Source organism: Eucyclogobius newberryi, unplaced genomic scaffold (genome assembly GCF_026437365.1).
Source record: "Eucyclogobius newberryi isolate DKJ021-1_F unplaced genomic scaffold, fEucNew1.0.hap1 SCAF_7, whole genome shotgun sequence".
NCBI lineage: Eukaryota > Metazoa > Chordata > Actinopteri > Gobiiformes > Gobiidae > Eucyclogobius > Eucyclogobius newberryi.
In genome coordinates, this window is record NW_027316389.1 from 12,906,315 (window position 1) to 12,927,952 (window position 21,638).

The 21,638-nt window shown below is 39.8% G+C and overlaps 1 protein-coding gene across 2 annotated transcripts in view; it reads left to right on the forward strand.

Moving 5' to 3' along the window:
• The first annotated feature begins 6,398 nt into the window (after positions 1-6,398).
• The window catches only part of furinb (furin (paired basic amino acid cleaving enzyme) b), a 143,979-nt gene continuing 128,739 nt past the window's right edge, over positions 6,399-21,638 (forward strand). For both annotated transcript variants that reach the window (XR_011924510.1, XM_072434774.1), the window contains exon 1: positions 6,399-6,634. Coding sequence is in view for 1 of the 2 variants with exons in the window: in XM_072434774.1 (XP_072290875.1) it covers positions 6,464-6,634 (171 nt within the window). In the remaining variant the exon portion in view is untranslated. The remainder of the gene's footprint in view (positions 6,635-21,638) is intronic.

The following is a 21,638-nucleotide window of genomic DNA, read 5'->3' on the forward strand; positions in this document are numbered from 1 at the left end:
CATGTATTATTATCATTATTACAAAGGCTATAGTCGAGAAACGCTATTCTTGGTGAATTGTCGGGTGAATTGTCGGCTAAAAGGTGTGTGATAAAAGCTCTCCTCATTATTATTCTTTTTTTTTTAACCCAGAAAAGTAAGTAGTTAGATCGATATATAGATAGACTTCATTAATCCTTTTCAGTAAATGATTTATTATATATCATAAATTAGCTTAAACTCATTACCTCAAAAATCATCCCGCCCTCTCACTCACTTCATATCATTGTTCATTGTTTTGTGCTGCATCATAATACTCATAATAATAATAAGTGCAGTCACCTGTCCAATGAATAAATTAATTTAATGCCAACATTTTACCCGAAGCAATAACATCCTCATAGAGACAAGCACCCCCCCCCCCCCCCCCCCCCCCATCAGAAAAGTTACATAGTGCACCTTTAACTTCACTGTCCATAGTTTTACACTTATTTAGACAAAACAAACTATTTTACAAAACAAGCAAATTGAACATCTGCGCGCGACAGAAGCAGAAGCACCGCCCTCTCGGACTGCGTCGGTCTCCAAATGCAACGCACTGTTACTACCGCTGCTTTTCAAACGTGACGTACTTCCTGCTCGTGGCGGTTTTGTTGTCCCCTCCGCGCGCGGCTCCGTCTTTCCCCCCGCCCCCCCGGGCTCCGTGGACGCGTAAGTCCCGCCTCTGGTCCTCATTGTCCGCGCATCCGCTCCGGCTCTGCCTCCGGTCCAGAAGCGGCTGAACAACGGACACTTTAACCACCACCAACAAATAAAACACACCAAAAAAGAAGAAGAAGCAAAAGCGATGAAGACGAAAGCGCGTGCGGACCGGCCACGCTTTTTACGCGGAGGAAGATAGACATTTTTTATTTATTTTTTTTGGGGGGGGGGGAGAATAAGAATAATGGGCGTGCGCGGGGCAGCAATTAATTATGTGTTTTAAAGCGCGATTCATTTTAAATAAGGCTTTTGGATGTGAAGTTCACTGTGACAAAAGAGTCTTTGCCCCGGCGCGGAAGGAGACATGATGCGGAGGCACGAGGGCGACGAGGAGGATGTCCTGCTCCGGTGTCACGTCATCTGAGCCGCTCCGGTACGACACCTGCACGCGCGCGTCTCCCGGAAAGTGCGGACACTGTTATTCTAACGTCCCGGACCGATCTGCGGCTCTGGAGATGTGTGTGTGTTTGTCTTGTTTGTTTGTGTGTGTGTGTAGTTATTTAGGCTATTGGGTCACGCTTATTAGGTCATATAGTCTGTGTTTTTCCCTAAAGCGCGCGGTTTGTTTGTATTTACCGCTGTCAAGGTAAGCTTTCATCTGCATATTCATACTGTTTTACTGCTGTTTTTAACCAGGTTTGTGCGTGATTTCACATAATCCAGATTGTTGTTGAGTTTTAACCACTTCCCCTTGTGTTTGTCTCTTTGCAAACTAAATAAATGCTAAATATGAGAAGCAAAATTGACGTGAAATCGATGTGAGTGGAAACGACCAGGGAAAGCGTTTGTGGAATAAGGCCGTGGATTATTAGATTGCAAGTGGAATTACAATTAAGTGAAAGCAATTTAAAAAACAAACAAATGCAAAACAGTTTTCATGCGATTTGTGCTGTAATAATGCATGTATTCATAGTGTATTGAACTGACTGTGAGACTTCAAGTAATGAATAATGTTTAAAACGATGTGTTGATTGTGTATATATGTATTTTTATTGTTTAGGATCAAATTATGAGGAAATGGAAGTGATAAAAACAGGATTTATTGAACAAGGAGGAAAAGGGATTTGACTGAATAAGCTTTTACTTTCACCCACTCCTTTTTGAACATGTATTTATTTAAATATCTATATTCACAAGCGTTTTGAAGTAATAATGTTATTGCTTGTCTGAGGGGAGACCACCTGAATTAGAATGTTGTGGTCTTCATTAGTTCTGACTTCATACTTTCAAAAAAACAACAACAATTAAAGATTATTTTGCGAATTGATGAATCTTGTGATAAAGTGGTGTTGCTTTCGGACACATATTTACAGACACAATCGTTTTTTCATCTTTCTTTGGTCATTTTGAGTGTAATTCTTGCTTCGTACTAGTCATAAAACCTCTTTTCTCAGCACATCGCATGTTCTGGAATCTGCGTAATCTCCAGTTTGATTCGATCACTAAATTAATTTGCGTTTAGCTCAATAATCCACTTATAAACTCGCTCGTTTCAGCCCCATTTGCTTCCGCTTCTACAATTGTTCCAAGTTCTTCGCAGTGTGCAGTTGTCGTTGTAAACCTTATTTCTAATGATTCACATTCTGCTCCACTGTTGTGGCTCAAATAAACGGATGTGAAATGCCCACGAGGCTTTCAACAAGAGATAAAGTCAAGGTCACAACAATTCAAACCGCAAACTGACACATCTTAGGCTATTTTCTCTTTTCTTTTCTTCTAGATTTCTTTTACTTTCTCAGACGGGGGAGGAAAGTGTGAAACGGGGGACGAGAGCGAAGGGAGGACGTGTCGGGATTCAAACTCGCGACCGCTTAGCGAACCCGGCAGCACATCTCAGGCTGTTTTCCAGATAGATTACGCTCCCTTTTGTACGCAAACTGTGCCTCGGAAATGGAAGCTCTTTGTGTTGAGCCTGATCAAACGTGTTCCGCCTCAGACTACTTTTTATCACCGCCGTGGACTTTCCCGCCTGCGTCTTTTCATCTCCACAAATGTGATCGCGTCCCGTTCGTTTCCAGCCCGAGCGCACTTTCCAATCACGCCGAAATGTAGTGGCGATTTCCTCGGTCGTCAGCGCTACTTTTTTAAAAAATGTTGCTGTTTTTGCCGGAGTATTGGTTTTTCTACGGGCAGCACACGGGGCGGCGCGTGGGTGTCGGTTTGGCAGGTGGGAACGCTGAGATTTAGTCGGGAGCGCTGCATATGGTCCGTCTCCACGCTCGAGTGGAAATCGAGAGCGCGTTTCAGTCGGGACTAGGTAAAAAGTCATTCGCAGTGAAGTGGTGTCGTTAAAATCAAAGATAGCCCGGTCTCTCTTGTGCGTTTGTGCATCCGTTTGCCTCACAGCAACAAGGTCTTTGGTTCAGTTTCCAGATTGAGTGGAGGCGGGCTGTGTGCAGTAACGCTTTCGTTGTGTGTGATTTCACCCGGCGAAAGCAAAAAGGGAAAAAAGGAACGAAAGGGTTCCTTCGGGGGACAGAACGAAGCTGTAAAAGACTCAAGTTTTGTGGCTAAATCTTGGTTAAATAAATGTTAAAGTTGCACTAAGTAACATTTCTAGTGGAGACTTCAACTTTACGAATGAGGGATTACGCCAACACTTTTCTAGTGCGATTAATCTAATGAAAATTCTTTTGATTAATGAATTAGCTGTTTGATTGCAACAACCTTGTGAAGGTTTTATACAGAATTGGACCGAAATAAAGCTGAAACGAGGATGCTGGGGAACATATTCATATTTACCGTATTTTCCGGACTATAAATTGCACCGGAGTATAAGTCGCACCAGCCAAAAAAGGCATAATCGAGAAGAAAAAAACATATATAAGTTGCACTGGAGTATGAAATAAGGTTGCAAGTGTGAAAATAACAAATAATATCACGTACAAGTCGCTCCAGAGTATATAAGTATAAATATAAGTATATGTCGCACCGGCCAAAACTATGAAAAAAGCAAAAAAAAATCTTTGAAAAACACACATTTTTGGGGATAATTCTTGCTTTCTTGTCTTCTCTCAGCTCGTGCAACGTTTTGGAGTCTGTGTACAGCTCAGACTATGTTTATTACAGCTGAATACTAAATTACCTAGTTGACATTTGTAGTCGTCTGTCTATTAGCTGTGATTAATTGATTTATAATTGATTTAACTGACTTGTTTCAGCCCTCGTCCACAGTATGGTATTAGACTTACTGGACATTTAATCAATTAACATCGTGCAGGCTGTAAAAAGACACAGTGCACCTTTGATTAAAACAAAAGTCAGACATACTTGAAGCTCACTCTCAGACGGGATGAGACCATTGACGAAATTGCCGTTTCGTGATTCAGATGTCAGAGAGAGATGTTAAAGCTCTTGAGCACAGAATGAGCTGCACATGTTTCACAATCAGTCGGTGCTGATTTAGAAAAGAAGGGTTATAATTAAGACCGGTGTGAAGCTGTAGCGTGTCAGCTTCAAACTTACTCTGGGGGAAAATAAGCCTGGTGTGACACATAAATGACACGCTTGCCGATTTATACGGATCGTCTCGTCTCACGGCGTTGGCGACACGGGGTTTTTAATGGAGACGTCGGCCATTGTTTAAAGAGCGATACAGACGAGCGTGTGGGTGGTCGGTCCGGGTCGTGAGCCAGTCCATGTGTCCGGAAGGAGAAAATAACAGCGACCATTTCTGAAGGAACCCACTAAAGGATGACTGCGGCTGGATATTACCTAGTTACGACACATTACGTATTCTGAAATAGGGTCCAATGTCCAGGCACATGGATATTTCTTAAAACCAGTGTCAAAAGTTTACTAAAATGACGTAGAATTACAAAACTCATTGGAATTTCGTGTTGATAACAGCCAGCATACAATTGTCCTTTTGAATGAATCACATTTTCAGCAGAACAGCACACTCAGGCTTAGTTTAAATGTAGATTTATTTAAGATTTTACTCAAGAGACAGCGTTAAGATACGAGACGATAATCAAGATCAAAAGCAGGTTATTAAGTGTGTAACTGCCTTTTATAATGACACGATACGCAGTGTATTGATGTGCGTATTGCCATGAAGTCCGTCCTGGTTTATTTCCATATCGATATTTTGAGCACAGCCCTAAAATCGATCTAAAAATGTGATCAAACATGATAAAGTTCAACCCCGGCTTTGTGCTTTTGAAATGAGCTAAATTGTAGCGTAAAAGCCTCTCGCAGATCTCGCCTCAGGGCAGTGCTGCGTGACCATTTGGTGTTGTTGTGTCGTTACATGCTTTGACGCTTGTTATTCCCCCGTTTGCGCTTCATAACTCGGTGCATCTTGGTGGCACCGGGTCCCGTTCTTTCTGGAGGGGGGGGGGACTCCAGCATGGCGTCTAATGAGCTCAGAAGAAATGCTCAGTGGGAGAGAGAGAGAAAGCCGCCGGTCGTGTTTTCTGCTCGCTCTCTGATCACGCGCTCCCCGAAATTTATCTTTGAGGCCACATATCCATCTTGTATTTGAATCTGCTGAATACACTGTGGGCGAGTCATATTTGAGGCTTGAACCGGCGCCAGGGATGTCACAGTGTCAAATGTTAGTGTTCAAACATCACGATTATTGAGACTGTGACCAAACTGCAGTTAAATATTGAAGTTTCTTTCATTCCTGTGGTATAATATTATACTATTCCTCAGGTTTGGGAGGGACTTTACGGAATGTAACTTTCAGAAAGAAGGTAAATGTGACAGAAACAGCCAGATAAACAAAATGATTTACATTTAGTTCTATTATTTGGACTGTATATTGAACTAAAAATGACTTAATTTTGCTTCGAAAATTGTAACGATTATTGTTTTTTGATTCTCAGGATTATATTGTGTCCTAAATAATCACAATTATCGATTAACCGAGTAACAAAGAAGCACACATTTGGATTTAATAATTACTGATACGCAACATAGAACTAATGCCATTATTCAAACATGTATTCAAAGCAAAGAAAGCAAAGAACTAGTTGGCCTCATGTTCCTACCTGTCAATAATTTAGACAGAACTCGTGCATCACTTCTGTCTTGAAAACAACCCAAAACGGGACATTTGTAATTTGTGCGTTATGAATAAGAACTCTTATTTCTTTTATACAATTGTAGTCCATTTTTACTCCACTTCTGAACAGAAACCACTTTGATTCTCTGCCGGCATGCCCCACTTAAGTGCTCCTTCATCAGGCCTTTTATTTTACCCGTCTTGCAAAAAGCATTACTCCTTTGATACCTTCTTTAGTGCAGTCTAAATTAATAGCAAAGTCAGAGGTAGACCCTGAATATAGTGCTTAAACCTTAGCTTCCCCTGGGTGCCTGTGTGTACTCGCTTGAAGTCGGCCTCACTGCTACAACATGCCTATAGTTCCATTACCATACATTACCATAGTATGTCTGAGGAAGGTGTTTTTTGTGTTTTTTTAGATCTACATTAGCATTCTTAGTGTTTTTCTTTACCCATATAAAATGAATGGTGTATTAGAGCCGTTCCAAACCTCGCACATGTATAATAAACTACACTCTCTTCGTAGCCGTTGTCTGGACACAATATTCTTGTCTAGTTCAGTCCGGCTAGTTCAGAGTGACCCATTTAAGAAGCGAGTTTATAACTGGCTGTGTCCTCTCCCGTCTAGGCCATCCACTGTGAGGTAGGGAGGAAGAAGAGGAGGAGGAGGTGGAAGACAGGCAGACGGTCACCGGAAGTCTTCTTCTTTTCATGGATGCCAGGGTGGTCCTGCTGCACCTGTGGACGGCCTGTGGTGTCCTCCTGTCACTGGAGCTCATTGACGCAGAGGTCTACACCAACACTTGGGCTGTCCAGATCAGCGGAGGGGCAGAGGAGGCAAATCGGATCGCAAAGGAACACGGATTCATCAACCTCGGCAATGTAAGTGTCCTCTTTCAATCTTCTATACAAAGTGATATTTCAAAAAGAATCAGAGGAGCAGCTGCTGACACGACACCTCCAGGGCATCTTTTCTGAGACGCAGAATGTAAAAATGGGTAATCTTCAAGGCTCATAACCTTAAGTGGATCAGACATCCAGTATTCACTGCTGGGCGTTTATGTTTACCACATCTGAGTGTGGTTATGGAGGAGCTGGGCCATATATCGGATTATGGATGATATAGTGAGTGTTGTTGTGATGATATGCACAGTTTGATTAAATACATGGTCTTTTCACATTTGTCTAATGCGGTCTGACAGGTTTGAGCACATTGCTGGTGCATTGCAAACATGTCGTTATCATAAAATAATAAAAGCCTATCATAAAAACCTAAAATTGTTATATTCCTTCCTCGCTCCTTATGGTTATTGTTAATGTAAGATCATTTACAGAGACTTTGATGTTCTACGAGTTGTAAATTGAAAGATGTCATCATATCGCATTCAGTTTAATCTAAAATCACATTAAAATCACAATATGTAGGCGATATGCTGAGTAGGGATGTCACGAGATCAAGTTTTTGTGTTCTGATTATTCACGATTATTCAGACCGTGACCAAACGACAGTGATATCTTACATTTTCTTTCATTTCCGTGGTCTAACATGTCACTGTTCCTCAAGTGTGTGACCGGCTTTACAACATTGAACTTTCATGAAAGACAAAAGAAAGTTAAATGCGACAAAAACGACTAGATTAAAAAAAAGTTATTTACACTTAGGTCTATATTTGGGCTTTATTTTGAACAAAAAACACTTAATTTCCTTCTAAAATCATCCCGATTATTATTTTTTAATTATCAAGATTATACTGTGTCCTAAATAAACATGATTATCGATTAACCTATAATCTTGACACCCTTAATGACCTCTACCTATACATTTGTCTGCACTCACAAAACTTTCCAATACTTTTTTGAATTCCTTAATAGTATTTTAGGACTTGACTTCGAGCAAAATTGAAAAAAGTGAATGTCTGCTGGATAAAGTAGCTCTCTCTTTAACGCCATAACATCGGTACATGGACAAAGTTAATGAAGTAGATTCTGTTTAGCGGAATTTCCCTCGCGCTCCTCAGTCTGGTTTCCTGGGACGAGCGGAACACTTCCAGGGTTAATCTCCTCCATAATATTGAGTCCCATCTCTCCTTGTCACTTGAGTTGAGAGATGACTTGATTTGCATGTCTCTAGTAGTGTGTGGGTTTGAGTGCCGCACGCACCACCACGCAGCCATCTGGATTGGGATTAAGGAATATGACTAGAAGCTTTGGCTTTAATTTCCCCGCTCTTCTCCTTCTCTTAGTTCCTCTTGATCTCAGAACAAAAATGCATAAAGGGAAATTACTTCATTACTTTTATATTAGAGCAAATACAAGCTGGTGTGGCATTCTTGTACTTTCAAATTCAACATTTTAATTGGTTTTTCGGGGTATTTGTTAGCAATAAAAGCACTTGTTATTGAAAAAAATGAGCTATAAATAATAATACACTGCAGCATTACAAGCAAAGCAATGATATCTCCATGGAGACCAGCAGAAGCACAGTTGTACTCTCGTTTACTCATTTGAATGAACCTGATCTTCCAGACTTTATTGGTTATTGATTGAGTTCTTTCCCAATGATCAAACGTAAGTGCTTCCAGCTTTCTTTCCCTCAATAAATTATTTTGTAACTTTGTACTAAAATGTGGATTTTCACCTCTGTCCTTTTATCGACTGCTGTAAATAAACAAGCACAAACGCGAGTGCTAATTACAGACGAAGAAGCAAAGCCACAGTTTGGAAAATAGTCTCTTTAATCTCTGCCCCACTGATGCCTGTGGCACTCGGTGATGGACAGGAAAGAGTTATTTTTATTTCTGCACGGTGCACAATAGTCACACAAATGTTTCCTTTTATTTGTCCAGGGTATGATAATTGGCTCGCTGTATTATTTCAAGTAACCACCTTTGCAGAGGGCAAGGTGATAATGAAGGAGATAATCAATTGTGTAAAAAGATGGTGATAATTGGGAATTTTCCATTGAAATTGTGAGCCAAATAGACTTGTGGTGACAGGACTGTGATGAGCGCATGTGGGAGTGTGGAGAAAAGACAGAAGACGGCTAATGTGGTGTGGTATTACCAGCTGGAAATGGTGATTGCAGCAATTTTAGTGTTTATCTCTGCCTTCAATTAGAGTTGTGGGAGTGCTGAATATTTCTTTGTTTCCACTGTGGTGCAAAAAGAAAATGTGTATTTCTATGAGGGATGTGTGCAGTGTTGGCCTTTAGTTGTTGTGGGAGTGTGGCTTATGTTCTTGTCTTTTTAGCTGATGTCTAATTAGGAGATAATTTGCTTTTATCACTAATGTGATTACAGGAGCATCATAATGCTGCTAATCATTTGTGCACGCTGCTGCTCACAAATGATTCAGTGTGTGCTTATGTTTAGTGTTGTAGTGGGTGAAAGGAGGGTATGAAGTGTTTGTTATCACTTCCTCCTAAGCCTTGATGCTGCTGCAGAGGGACTGTGAGGTAAGGGTGCTTTGAGGTCACATGGGCGCGGTAGACTCCGGCTGTTCTTCTGGCTTTGGTTGCAGACTGTGCTGTTTGTTTTAAGCCTCGGGTAACGGATGTGACCAAGGACCTTTTTAGTGAGTGGAGAATTCTAAACACTGTAGGCCACTCATTAACCCGTCCATGGAAAGTTTTGTATTAAGCTCATGTTATTTACCCTCTAGCCTCACAGCAAGATACAGAATATGTAATGTAGGTCAAATAATCAGCTAAAGTCGTCCTGAACATGCCTACAAAGATGTGTCCCAGAGATCACTGCTTCTGACAGGATACACCAGTGGCATTGAAGGGTGGGGTCAAATACAGAGGACAATAAAGTGTACCTTAACCTTACAAGTGTGAACTCTACAACCGTACTCGATATATTGATATGGCAATAAATCTCGACAGACTTCTTGGCAATTGATTATACAATTATCTTACCTGTTGACTACAAGATGAAGGCATAAAGTGTAGAGTTAAAAAAAGTTCAAAATTCATGAATCGGCTGTGTTCTGATATTAAGGACATACATACAGGGACAGACCTTTTTTAGGCAAATGCATGTACTGGAATTTGAATGTGTTTTATCTTGGACCTTGTATTGACAGAGTCTGTGAAAATGAAACACAAATTCTGTCTGTTTGTCGTTGTGTCGTTGTGTCGTGTCGTTGTGTCATTGTGTCGTTTTGTCTTTTTATTTTTTTGTCTTCCCACCCACGCACCCACACACCCACTCACCTCTGGTAATCACAAAATTGGTCATATGTAGCGTGCTTTAAATGCAAATGATGGAAAGGAGAAATGGGTGGTAGTTTAGTTTTGTCAGATTCCTCATTTCCACACAAATTATCACATGGTTTGGCGGCACGGTGGACTCCTGGGTTGACCGGGCCTTTCTGTGTGGAGTTTGCATGTTTCTCCCCGTGTCTGGGTGGGTTTTCGGGTTTTCCCCATCAACAGAAACCATGCACAACAGGTAAAATACTCCGGCCTAGATTGTCCTGATCAAGCCTTGCACAAATACCTGGAGACGGGTCCCCCAGGCAGGAGATGCCCCAGCAGCATTGAATGATGGGTCAAATGTGGAGGACAAATTTCCCTACAGGGACAAAGTGTATCTTAACCTAAACCATAATTATATCTCAATTCATCTAGTCTACATTGTTGCAGTTTCGGAGTAAATGATCCAGTGCAGTTAGTGTTTTTGTTGTAATTTGTGCGTGGGAGGGCAGACAGCAGTGGAGGCTAAATGTCACGTTGCTCTTGGGAGTGCCAGACAGAATCATTGTTTTCCTCTGAGGCGGTGCTCTGTGGGCGGTGACCCTCCGCAGCACCTCATCACAGAGTACACTTCATTTATAAACCCTCTGTTTCGGGTCTGATATTAGGGCTGCACCTCTTCATGAGCAGGTCACGGCCTCAGAGCATTTGTTTTTGTCTTTTTATGTGCAATATGTTTTTTTATATCCTTGACATGGATCCAACGCATCTTTTATGTCTTAAATGGATTGCTTGCAGATATACTTTTATGATATGGAGGCATAGAGTAGAATAAATGATCATATGTTCTTTCAATGCCGTCACAGTGCAGTGTTATTATGCAGGCCTACCAACTCAGTTTTTGCTTGCTTATTTATGCCTCTCTAAAATAAAAGTTTTATGCTGCAGCACCAGCAGTGGAGGAGTAGGTCGTACTCTGTGGGGATATTTAAACCAGCACAGGCTGATAGACTGATTATATGGGATTGTATGCATCTGTGGAGATGCCAGCGCCGACTCCATCTGTCCATCCTCAGCGCAGGATCAGACCACGCCTGCAGGGAATCGCTTTTGTTTCCATTTCCCTGCACTCGCCCAGGCTCTGTTAGATTTATGTGGTAAAACGTCAGCTAGATCTCAAAAGTTGTCTCGAAACTCATTAATTATGTAGCGTATGTTTCTATCCTTGCTAAGAGGTGAAGCAGCAAACAACGCGTGTGAATATCCATGCATTGTGGTGCTATAACCACAGATGGTATCTGTGAATCCTTCATAAAGGATTCAAACCTTAAATTATTTGTTACCATCCGTAAGGTTAAAGGGGCTGTACCATCATCATGTATTAATGTAAAAATCGATTTGGCAAACTACAGAAAGGGTGTAAAAGAATTGTCAAAGACGGTCAAATCAGGTACAGCACCTTTTTTAAACTACAAATCCAAGCAATACCTCCCTTTAGAGAATCAGCATCAATCAATACCAGAATCAATACTCAACTTGAGGCAGCTGAAAATAATGCTGTCAGGTCCAAATCCAAAACATCTCATCTATTAAGTAGGTCTACAACTGAAAAAACTGTCCTATTTTTTGTGTGTGATTACTTCATTGGAAATCTGATAATGAGAGCATGGCAAATACATAAAATAGTCACATGAGCTCTATTAATATAAGTTGCCATGTTCTTTTATTCACTGTCAATATGCACACAATAATATCCCTAAATATGAATATTTTTTATTTGATGAATGCTTATCTTTCTTAACTTAGACTTGTAGACTTGAGACGGTCCTGGTGCTTTAGCCACGAGGCGGAGACCTTGGACAGTTGCCCGTTTGTCGCTCCAACACCTCATTCAAAACTAAAGAAATCCATTTTAAATTAACGGGTGATATACACACTTTAATTGGAGTTATATCTCGCTTTAAATAGATGATCATATTAGCTGTAACCTCAAAGGGGAATTGTATCGGAGCCAAGAAATATTAAAAGATGTGCCAGGCGGTTGCAGCAAAAGTCAGAATAAAGTGACTTCATACAAGTTTTATGTTATAGGTGTCGTGTATCTTACTTTCTTTCCTTTTGGCTTATTTTCTTACAAAAAGTCACCAAGAGAAACCAAAACTGAACTTTAGCTACTGCTAAAAAAATTGCAGATATTAAGCAGCGCGAGGAGTTTTAATTATATTGTAAATGTCTGTGAACGTCTATAAAAAGATAAATGGAACATACATAATAATATCTCAAACAATGGTGTAAAGTAATATTTCATTTGGCACTCTTCACATTTCTCTGATACTGAACTATTACAGTTAACAGTTTAAAGACTCGTTTGAGCACATTTCTGTCGGATTTACATAATAGCGTCTGATTATTGTTAATGATATTTTAATTTTTGCCATTATCTCTCACCCCAGTCTAACTTTATGGAACATCTACCTCAAAAATGGTGAATCACACTCAAGTTCTTGTGATTTTTGTTGCTATATTGACAAGTTGCTACGATTTATAAATTGTGTAAAAAATCTACTGAATAATAAATGACCCATTTTTTCTTCTTTTTTAAATAAGTAATGACTTCTAAAAAACATCAGAACTTTTTCAGACATTTTCTCTGCCTGTTCCACAAGTGAACTGTACCTCTGAACCCCATACCACGCTGCTCTGCGGCTCTGAGCATCGCCTGAACCTGCACTACTTGTATTTGCTGCCAATTTCCCACAGGATTTGAAGGGGAAAATAAGAAGTGCCTCTTTGAGTAAAAGCTGTGAAGTCTGGCTCCTGGCAAATCTCAGCAGAAGGACTTTGTAGAGGTGTTAATACAGTGTAATACTGCACCGGCAGGAAGACTTGCATGCATTCATCAGTGTGTCTTTTTATTCCTTTTATTGTGTATCATTGTTTGTCTTTTGTTTACCCATTTACTTGAGTAAATGTAGTTAATGCAGTGTTTGGTTTATTGCCCTGCTGTTTGCTACTGAATTTATGGACTTGATTATATTGGGAGCCAGCAAAACCATTCTGCTTTAATTAGATTGGTGTAACTCACCCTTAGTTTACTATCGACCACGACTCTAGGCATGAACTGACATAAATTTATATGTTTTATTTTGTTTTTTTCTTCAATGGGCACTCAAAGCACATCGAGCATCATTCTACAGCCAATACTCTATATATTGCCAAAAAATATTCTTTGCTTCTGAACAAATCTGTGGTTGTATCCGGAAAATGTAGCTCGATCTTGTATATTTTTTTAGCCTGTACATAATAAGACTGTACTTTTTATTAATCCTTCAAGTAACAGCTTTGAATAAATGACAGTTGCATGTAGGGACGTCAAGAATATTTGGTTTCATCGTCAAGCGTGATTATTTTGGTCATAATATAATCGTAAGACCTAAAGAAAATTAGAATCGTGAACATTTTAGAAGCAAAATTAAGTGTTTTTATTTAATTTATCATTGAAAAATAATCTAGAATCTAAATACAAAGCATTTTTTTTTGGGCTGGCTAATAGTAATGCGTTAGACGAGCTTTCACACAGTCTCAGTAATAATCGTTAATATTCGTTAAATCGTGATGTTTTTCTCACAAAAATTGTAACACAAAAATAAAACATTGTGACATCCCTAGTTGCATAACACACTTTGATTCATTTTGCTATATGTTTTTCACGAGAGGAACGAAATGGTGTTTGTTTGTTTGTTCAGTTACTGCTTGCTTCGGTTTATATTCGGCAGATACCTCTCTATATCTGTATCGGAACTGAAAATGGATCGGTGCATAACACGAATGTTCCCATCTCCGCCATTCAAAAGGAAAATTGCCTACGCTTCCATTTTGCACTTGGATATTGTGTACGTTGACGGCTGTGTACTGTAATTTTCATCGTTATGTTGTTATAGCTGTTACGAGCCACTTCAGCATGTCGACGTTTCAACAAAGGCTCTATTCATCTATTCATTTCCCACGTACAAACATCAGTGCCTTCACCTAAAAAAATTGCCTTTTGCTCGTCATATTTTCTCTCATCACCCTAAAGACTGAGTACTTTTAAATTCCAAGGCCTCCTGGTGCTAAAATGTTGATCCCTTTTGTATGCGCTGGACGGTGTGCAAGCCTTTTCACGCTCAGATTCCGCACAGTATTTGCAGCTTTCTCCTCTCCTACGCACTTGCCCTGGGAAACAGAAATGTATTCATGCTCAAACTTTGTGTCTCATTGTTTATCCCTCGCTGTGGAACGATTAGCCCTGATCAGAACCAACGACTTTTTTGGTAAACACTTCATAACACGAAGCCAACTGAACCGTATATGCTCCGTTTTCTTGTGTGCCCTAATTATTTCATTGCGCTTGCTGCCGCTGTCGGCTTGAATTCTCTGCCTCGCGGTCACTTAAGAACTCTTCTGTTTTCCCCATGGGCTCAAGCATCCTGCCTCTAAGAAATAGTTTTTGCCCCGTTTAAATTCAGCATTTTGTGTTGGGATACATTTGGAGTCTTCTTTGCTCACTCCAGTTGTCCATTAGCTTTGGATTAGAACTGGGCGATTCAACAAAAAAGTCTTTCCATGTTTTTGCGTGGCTTTACTAACTAGAGTTTGACTTTGGATCTTTTGGTTCGGTCAATATTTGTATCGGCATTTCCTTCTCAAAATGTAAGGATGTTGGCTTTGTTATATATTATTTGTTGGTCTCGCTGCTCCGTGTCATTTCATTTAAAAGGTTTAAGCTGTGCACTGTATGTTCCAGTTCAGATTGGTTTTAATTTAAATGGATAACTTCATTATCTACCACCACAGACCTTATAGTTATTTTCGAAGCGTCTCCTACAAAATGGGGCTGGTGCTGAGCCAAAAATCAAGAGAAATTATTGCTCAAAAGGTACTCAAATGCATGTTTTGTAACTAAAGCTATGACCTATAAAATGCTGAAGAAATATTTGTACCATTTCACTGAGCTTTTGGTTGTTGCTTTAACATTGGTTTCTTGGACAACAGAGAGAGGAGGGTGGTTATTGCAGTGTGTGAATGACTTAAGGACAAGTGTAGATCAAGTGTGTAAAAAAGGATTAGGTTTATCGGACTTCCCTTTGTGCGCTGCTTTTATTTGTCTCTCTTCTCTCCAGGCGAGGCTTTTGAAGACTCTTATATTCGTAATCTGGCCATTTTTGACTTGGCTTTGGGTGAAAGTAAAATGAAACCTTTATTTTGTAAAGTAAAGACGTTTATTCTGCCTGTTTATTTTAATTTCATACAGTATAGTGTTTCTTGAAATATATTAATTTAGTTCAGTAGTTAAACTGGTTTGAAACAAACACAAAGATGGTTCCATTGAAGAGGAAGTTGGTGCTGCCCAGTGGCTGAGTGGTTAAAGCACCATCTCTCCAGTGTCTTTCTGCTCTGTTTTATTGAAGTCCAAGTAATGCTATAAAGTCATGTCTGGGAAAAAAATGCAATACTGTATACATTTTTCCCTATATTCTGCTTTCCATAGTGCTTTCAACATAAAAGCTCCAGTATTTCCCAGATGCGTTGTCAGGATCTGGTGAGAGCCCCAAAGTAACTATTGAACAGCTTTGAATAAATGACAGTCGCATGTAGGGACGTCAAGAATATTCGGTTTAATCCACAAGCGTGATTATTTAGGTCGCAATATAATTGTATTTCAATGTTTGTACTTTCAGAGGGGGGTCTGGGGGTCCTCCCCTAGGAACATTTAAAAGAGCAGATACAATTTCTTGCAGTCTGGTGAATTCTAAGAACTCTTGGGGAGTATGTTTGATAAACAAATGTGGCACATAAAGGCCTAATCTTTTCCCTATATTCTTATTAACTGAGGTCTAAAATTGTATCTTCCGAGTTCGACTGGTGAAAGGTGCTGTAGTATAGTTTGAGAGTCAATGTGATGTTAATGAATACTTAAAATATAGCCTAATGTACAATATTAGTATTATTATCATTATTTTTATCAGTTGCTTTAAATAATTGACATTTATTAATTTTAATCAATTGAATCCACTTATTGTAATTGCCTATATGTAGAGGTGACATCTGTATTCTGGTGAATTTTACCAGGCCTGGATGTTTTTTAGATTTTGAATCTAGTGCCACTGCTGTTTCCTGTTGAGCTGGAGCTCTGGCTCATTCTGACTGTTTTGCACGGTGCTGCTCTGTCATGTTGGACTTGAGCTTGAGGGCTGCGACTCGAGGTGTTTAAGTCTGACAGCCTGCTGCTGCTCAAGGTCACATCAGCCACGCAGCTACAGGTGTCTTCTACCGCTGGGTTAATGCAGCGGCTCAGGGGCAGATTCGGGGCTAGACATCCGGGGCATTTACCACCTGCAGAAAGAGTCATTTGTGCAAAGGTTGAACAACGAGGCCATGTACAGACAAGCAGCTGAAAGAAGTGACTGAAAGCTCATCTGATTTAAAAATAGTTTAAAGTGACTTTGGTAGCAACTTGTATTCATGGAGATTTTGCAGAAAATCAGACCTGAGCACTAAAAATAAAATTTAACCGACTGGCTTAAAGGAGCAGTCCTGGTGGAGAGTGAAAGTTTCAGTCAACACATTAGCATGAATGTAGATTAATAAAAAGGTAAGACAGTGATTTTTTTTTTTTTAAACTACACATTGCCCCTTTAAGGTAAAAATCTGTATCAATCATCCAGCATGGTACTATACTGACACTGCTACATCTTATATATATTGTATAAGTATTCATTTTCACCCCTAAATCATACCAAGATCTGTCTGAATATATCGTGCTAATGTGGCTTTGGTTGGCGTTTAAACAAGGTTTTGGGCACCTTGGCTGTGCCTTTAGTCATCATCAATTATTCAGATGGAAAGATTCTGTTGGCAGATTTACAATCTGAAACGGACACCAAACACCTGATGCCGTTTACTCTGCATTCTTTGTTATACTGTGATAAAATGTGAATATATGAGTATATTTCTGTGATGTATTTTATCTGCATAATAGTGATATTTTATCTGCATCATTAGTCTAAGAGAAGAACGGGTGTGTGACAGCATTTGTTTGTGAAGGGGTCGTAAAGATGTGCCAATGGATGTTTACCCTAGGGGGGGTGATAACCCAGAGGAGTCTGGGTAATGTTTACCCAAGGCTTGATCTCTACGGAAAAATACCAAGTGCCTTGATGTGAGGCTGACCAATGAGAAATGTGACCCGCCTATTCCAGAATATCTAATAAAACCAACCAGCATGGGAAAAAACGGTGTGAGACGCAGGAGGGTCAGCCAGGCTCCTTACAACGGCCTGGCTGACACAGTCCCCGCGTTTTCTCCCATGCATGCCACACAAATGTCTGATGTTTCTGTGTCGTTTCATATTCTAGGTTGAATTGTGTTCTCGATGTGTTACGGAATAGCATCGGTGTATGTCTAATTCCATGACATTTTCAGTACTAGTATTTTGACAGTTAATATCAGTACTACCATTGTCATACCTGCAGCTTTCTTTTGGTTGCAAGTGCTCCGGAAATATTTATTGTATGGGTCTTTGTACTATTTTAAGAGTAAATTTCATATTACATTATATGTGCATTTCACACAAAAGTCCACAATATACCATTGTTGGTTGTCATAGTTTTATTGTTGTGGATATAGGTGTCTGCATACAGGTATATATGTGATATGTCTCACTCTGAATTGAATTCTTCACATGAATCATTCTCTAGAGTTTGTGAACTCACAACAATCTTAATCTTGCTGGCAAGGTTAGCATACAGCAGGCTCTGCAGTGACCATTAAACATGGCTTTAAAGACAGGTTTTCCTTGTATGCCAGATATGAATGGTATTGCATTTGTGTGCTATATTGTACTTTAAGTACTCTAAAGGAGAAAATATATTTAGGACACATTTCACTGCCAAAACAGGAAGGGCTGTATTTTGCCCCCGATCTTGCCAGTCTTCTTGACATTAAAAAGTAATTGTTATTGTATGTTGATCATCGTAATCGTTATCTGGACTATGCAGACTCTAGTCCAAAGCTCAAATGAAAATACCATTTTATAACAACAACAACAAAATTATAATTTTCATCAGTAATATACCATACTTTTCGGGCTATACAGCGCTCCTGAATAAAAGCTGCGCACACGAAATTTACAAAGATAAGATAAGATAAGATATTCCTTTATTGTCCCACATGGGGAAATTTCATTGGTGCAACGCAGGTAGATACAGAGGTAGATACAGAAGAACAGATCACTTATAGGAAGTCTGAAAAACACTTTCAGTAGAAGATCTCCTATAAATAAATAAAAACTCCCATAGACAAATAAATAAATAAATACATAAATACCATTGCATGTGATCACGACAGTAATTGCACATGAATATGTGTCACGACAGCACATAGATTGCACATGAATTAGAACATAATAGAACTTGTCCATATATGGGCCGCACCTGTCAATAAACCGCAAGTGACCATGTTGTAACATGAGATATTTACACATAAATATAGTACACAATAGTGACACCCCAGTTGTCTTTTGAACCGGGGGACTCGTGGCCCACCCGCGTCCTCTGCTACGCCGCGGGACTTGTTAGACTAACATGACATGTCCCCTGGACAGTGCTTCTACTGTCCACTAGGGCTGTGTTCAAAATATCGATACGGCGATATATCGTCACGGGCTCCATATGAGTCGCCGTATTGATACTTTTCAATAACGTTAATTTATAAAAAAAAATTGTCCGGGCGGCCGTTTAGAAGCTCCCTCCTGTAGAGGGCGGTAAACAGCGCGGAACTACTGAGACAGACACACACCGTGCACCAGCGTGTACACAGGCCTGAAGAAGAGCTTTTGGCTCGAAACGTCGCTACTGTTACACGCCTCCCTTTTCCATTCTATTTGGTTTCCTTTTTCATTGATTTCATTGATTTCACCCCTTTATTTTATACAAATTCAACGCAGCCCCGGAGCTAACACAGCCCCGAGACCGCCAATAGACTCCCACACATCACACACATTACACAGACCTTGCCAATTGTTTGGCAACTTTACTTGAATGTGTTCTTTGCATAAGCTTTGTGGATAAACATGAAAATTCATGCATTTTCTTATCCGGAATAAAACAAATGCCCATTTGGTAAACTTTAAGACCCTTTTTTCAAAAAAGTATCGGGATACGTATCGTAATGAGGGAATTGTATCGGGACATACAAGTATCAGGATACGTATCGTATCGCGAGGGTCTTGGCAATACCCAGTCCTACTGTCCACTGACATCTTTTTCTACAGCGTGTCCAACACTTGCACTTCCTGCTAGAGTGCCCCCCGGTGGCCGTTAGCCAGTAAAAATCTATAAATAAGATGCACCGTTGTATCGGCCGCAGGGTTCAAAGCCTGGGAAAAAAGTTGCGGTCCGAAAAGTACGGTACTTTATTTGTAAATATTCTTCATCTAGAAGCCTTCAGTCGTCATATTTCAAACCTTATTTGATTGATTATATACATACTTTTAAAATTCTCAGTGTACAATATAGGACACAATAAAAGAATGCACTTGAGGAAGCAGGAATTAAATCACATCTGTGGATCATCAGTAATATTCAAATTCATTTTTATTCTTAATTTTTATGTTGATACTTCTGATTTTGATTTTGTCTGCAGCTTATACAACTTTTTATACCTTTAGTCATGTCCAGAAGCCATATCCTTTTAACCAAAGCATAATTTAACCTTTGTGTGTGCTGCCCTCCCCCTCCCCAGACGCCTCTTCCTCAGGGCTCTGACCACTGACGGCTGGTCCATTAAGGGCGATGGGGCGTCGCCCCTCTTGTCAATCAGCCGGCGGTCCACTTTGCGCTCCTCTGCGTGATGCAGCCTGCCTCTTTTCAACGTACGTTGTGGAGCTGTTCAATCTTTAGCCAATCAAATCCCATGAAAAATGTTTACGTCACTATGAGAAAAGCAGCAGAAAAACATTCTCAAATGGACGATTTGCTTCATGCCCATTAAAGCGTAGTGTTTAGAACACAGAGTTACGCTGTTTAAGCTGGAGACACAGCTCAGCAGGTGCGCTCACCTCACACGTGATCATGGCAGCGTCAGGGAAAGTGACGAAAGTGTTCAAAGATACGTCAAAAATAGAGATGCACCGATTGCAAAATTATTTTTAACATTTTACATTTTTATATTGTATCATCCCAGACAACATTGCTATATAGAATATTCACTTTTGGACATAAAAGAAATTAAGAAATAAAGTACGTAACCTCAAATAGCCCCCCTCTATTTTGCATCACCAGCCACTGGCCCTGACTTCAGACAAATGAGACAAACTGCTGCAGACAGGAGCAGACGGCTGGAAATCCTGTGAAGATTTACAAGTTGAGACTAAAGGCAGTGTCAGAGTTATGTCTTACAGCAGCTTCACTGTCCACAAAACAAGTTCATTTAAATCTACACTGCAGGAATACACAAACCTGTATCTGCACAATCACGTTATTTTTAAGAAATGCAGTAAAGCTGGTTATGCTTCATGGTAGGCCTGTCAGGATAGGAAATTCCAAAGTGTGATATATTGCAGCAGAAAAATATCACAGAAAACAATACTGAAACCTTTTTATTCCACCGACACAACAGGAAAATTCCAGTGAAACATTTTGACTCGCTACTGCTCAAATCTTACTATGCAACAAAGTAATAACCAAAAATATATCCCCAAAGAAAATATACACAATGAAGTTCTCCGACCTTGACGGCTCACGTGGGTTTGGGTTAAGAAGGTGAATCTGCTTATTTCAAACTTCCTGTTTGGAAGGAGAGCGCCCACACAATCACATGTGGGTTCAACATTCAAACATTCAACATTTGCTGCTTCTGGCCCCCGGGATGAGGCTGCATAGTCAAAGACTAGACCCAGATGCTTCATGGTTTATCAAAGCTTCTCTTCAAAGCTGATGTTAAAGCTACAGGACAAAAGTCTATTTTACATGATGGAATTTGTGACAAATGATTCTTGTTTTACAGAATCTAGGGGTGTTAGGCTGTTTTAGGGACTGATTGAACAAGTCACAGAAAACCCCAGATAGTTCTGTAAAGCCTGATATTTTGTCAGGGTCTGATGCTTATTTGTTTCCTTAAAAACCCTGCCCTCATCTTCCCTCTGCACTGGGATGTTTGCTGCAGAAGCTGACTCTGTCAAGTCCCCTTGCTCAAAGCAACAATAAAAAATTTTGAGATCTTCAGCAAATTGTGCTGGAGTTTGTTCTGTGGGGTCATGGTACACACAGAAATGTGCGAGGACTTTAACTGTGTGGGGACCAGTCCAATTTTGCTAATTTGATCATCTTGTGCTAAGTGAGCTAAGTTCAATCAACTTGAACATTGAAATAAACTGATATTTCTTTTTAGTTGTTTGGTATTTTGCAATCAAAATATTAGATTTTGAATACATCTAAAATGAAAATCCAAATACCCATAAATACACTGACCATATATGATTTATTCAATGGAATTTACATTTTAACATAAAAAAACAAAAAGGAATATTTTTGTTTTTGATGAATTGGGCTACAATAAAACTGTTTGATTTTCCATTTTCCAATTTATCCTCAACTTGAAAATAAAATATTGAAATACAACCTCAGAGCGTGGTTTCGTTATTTAATT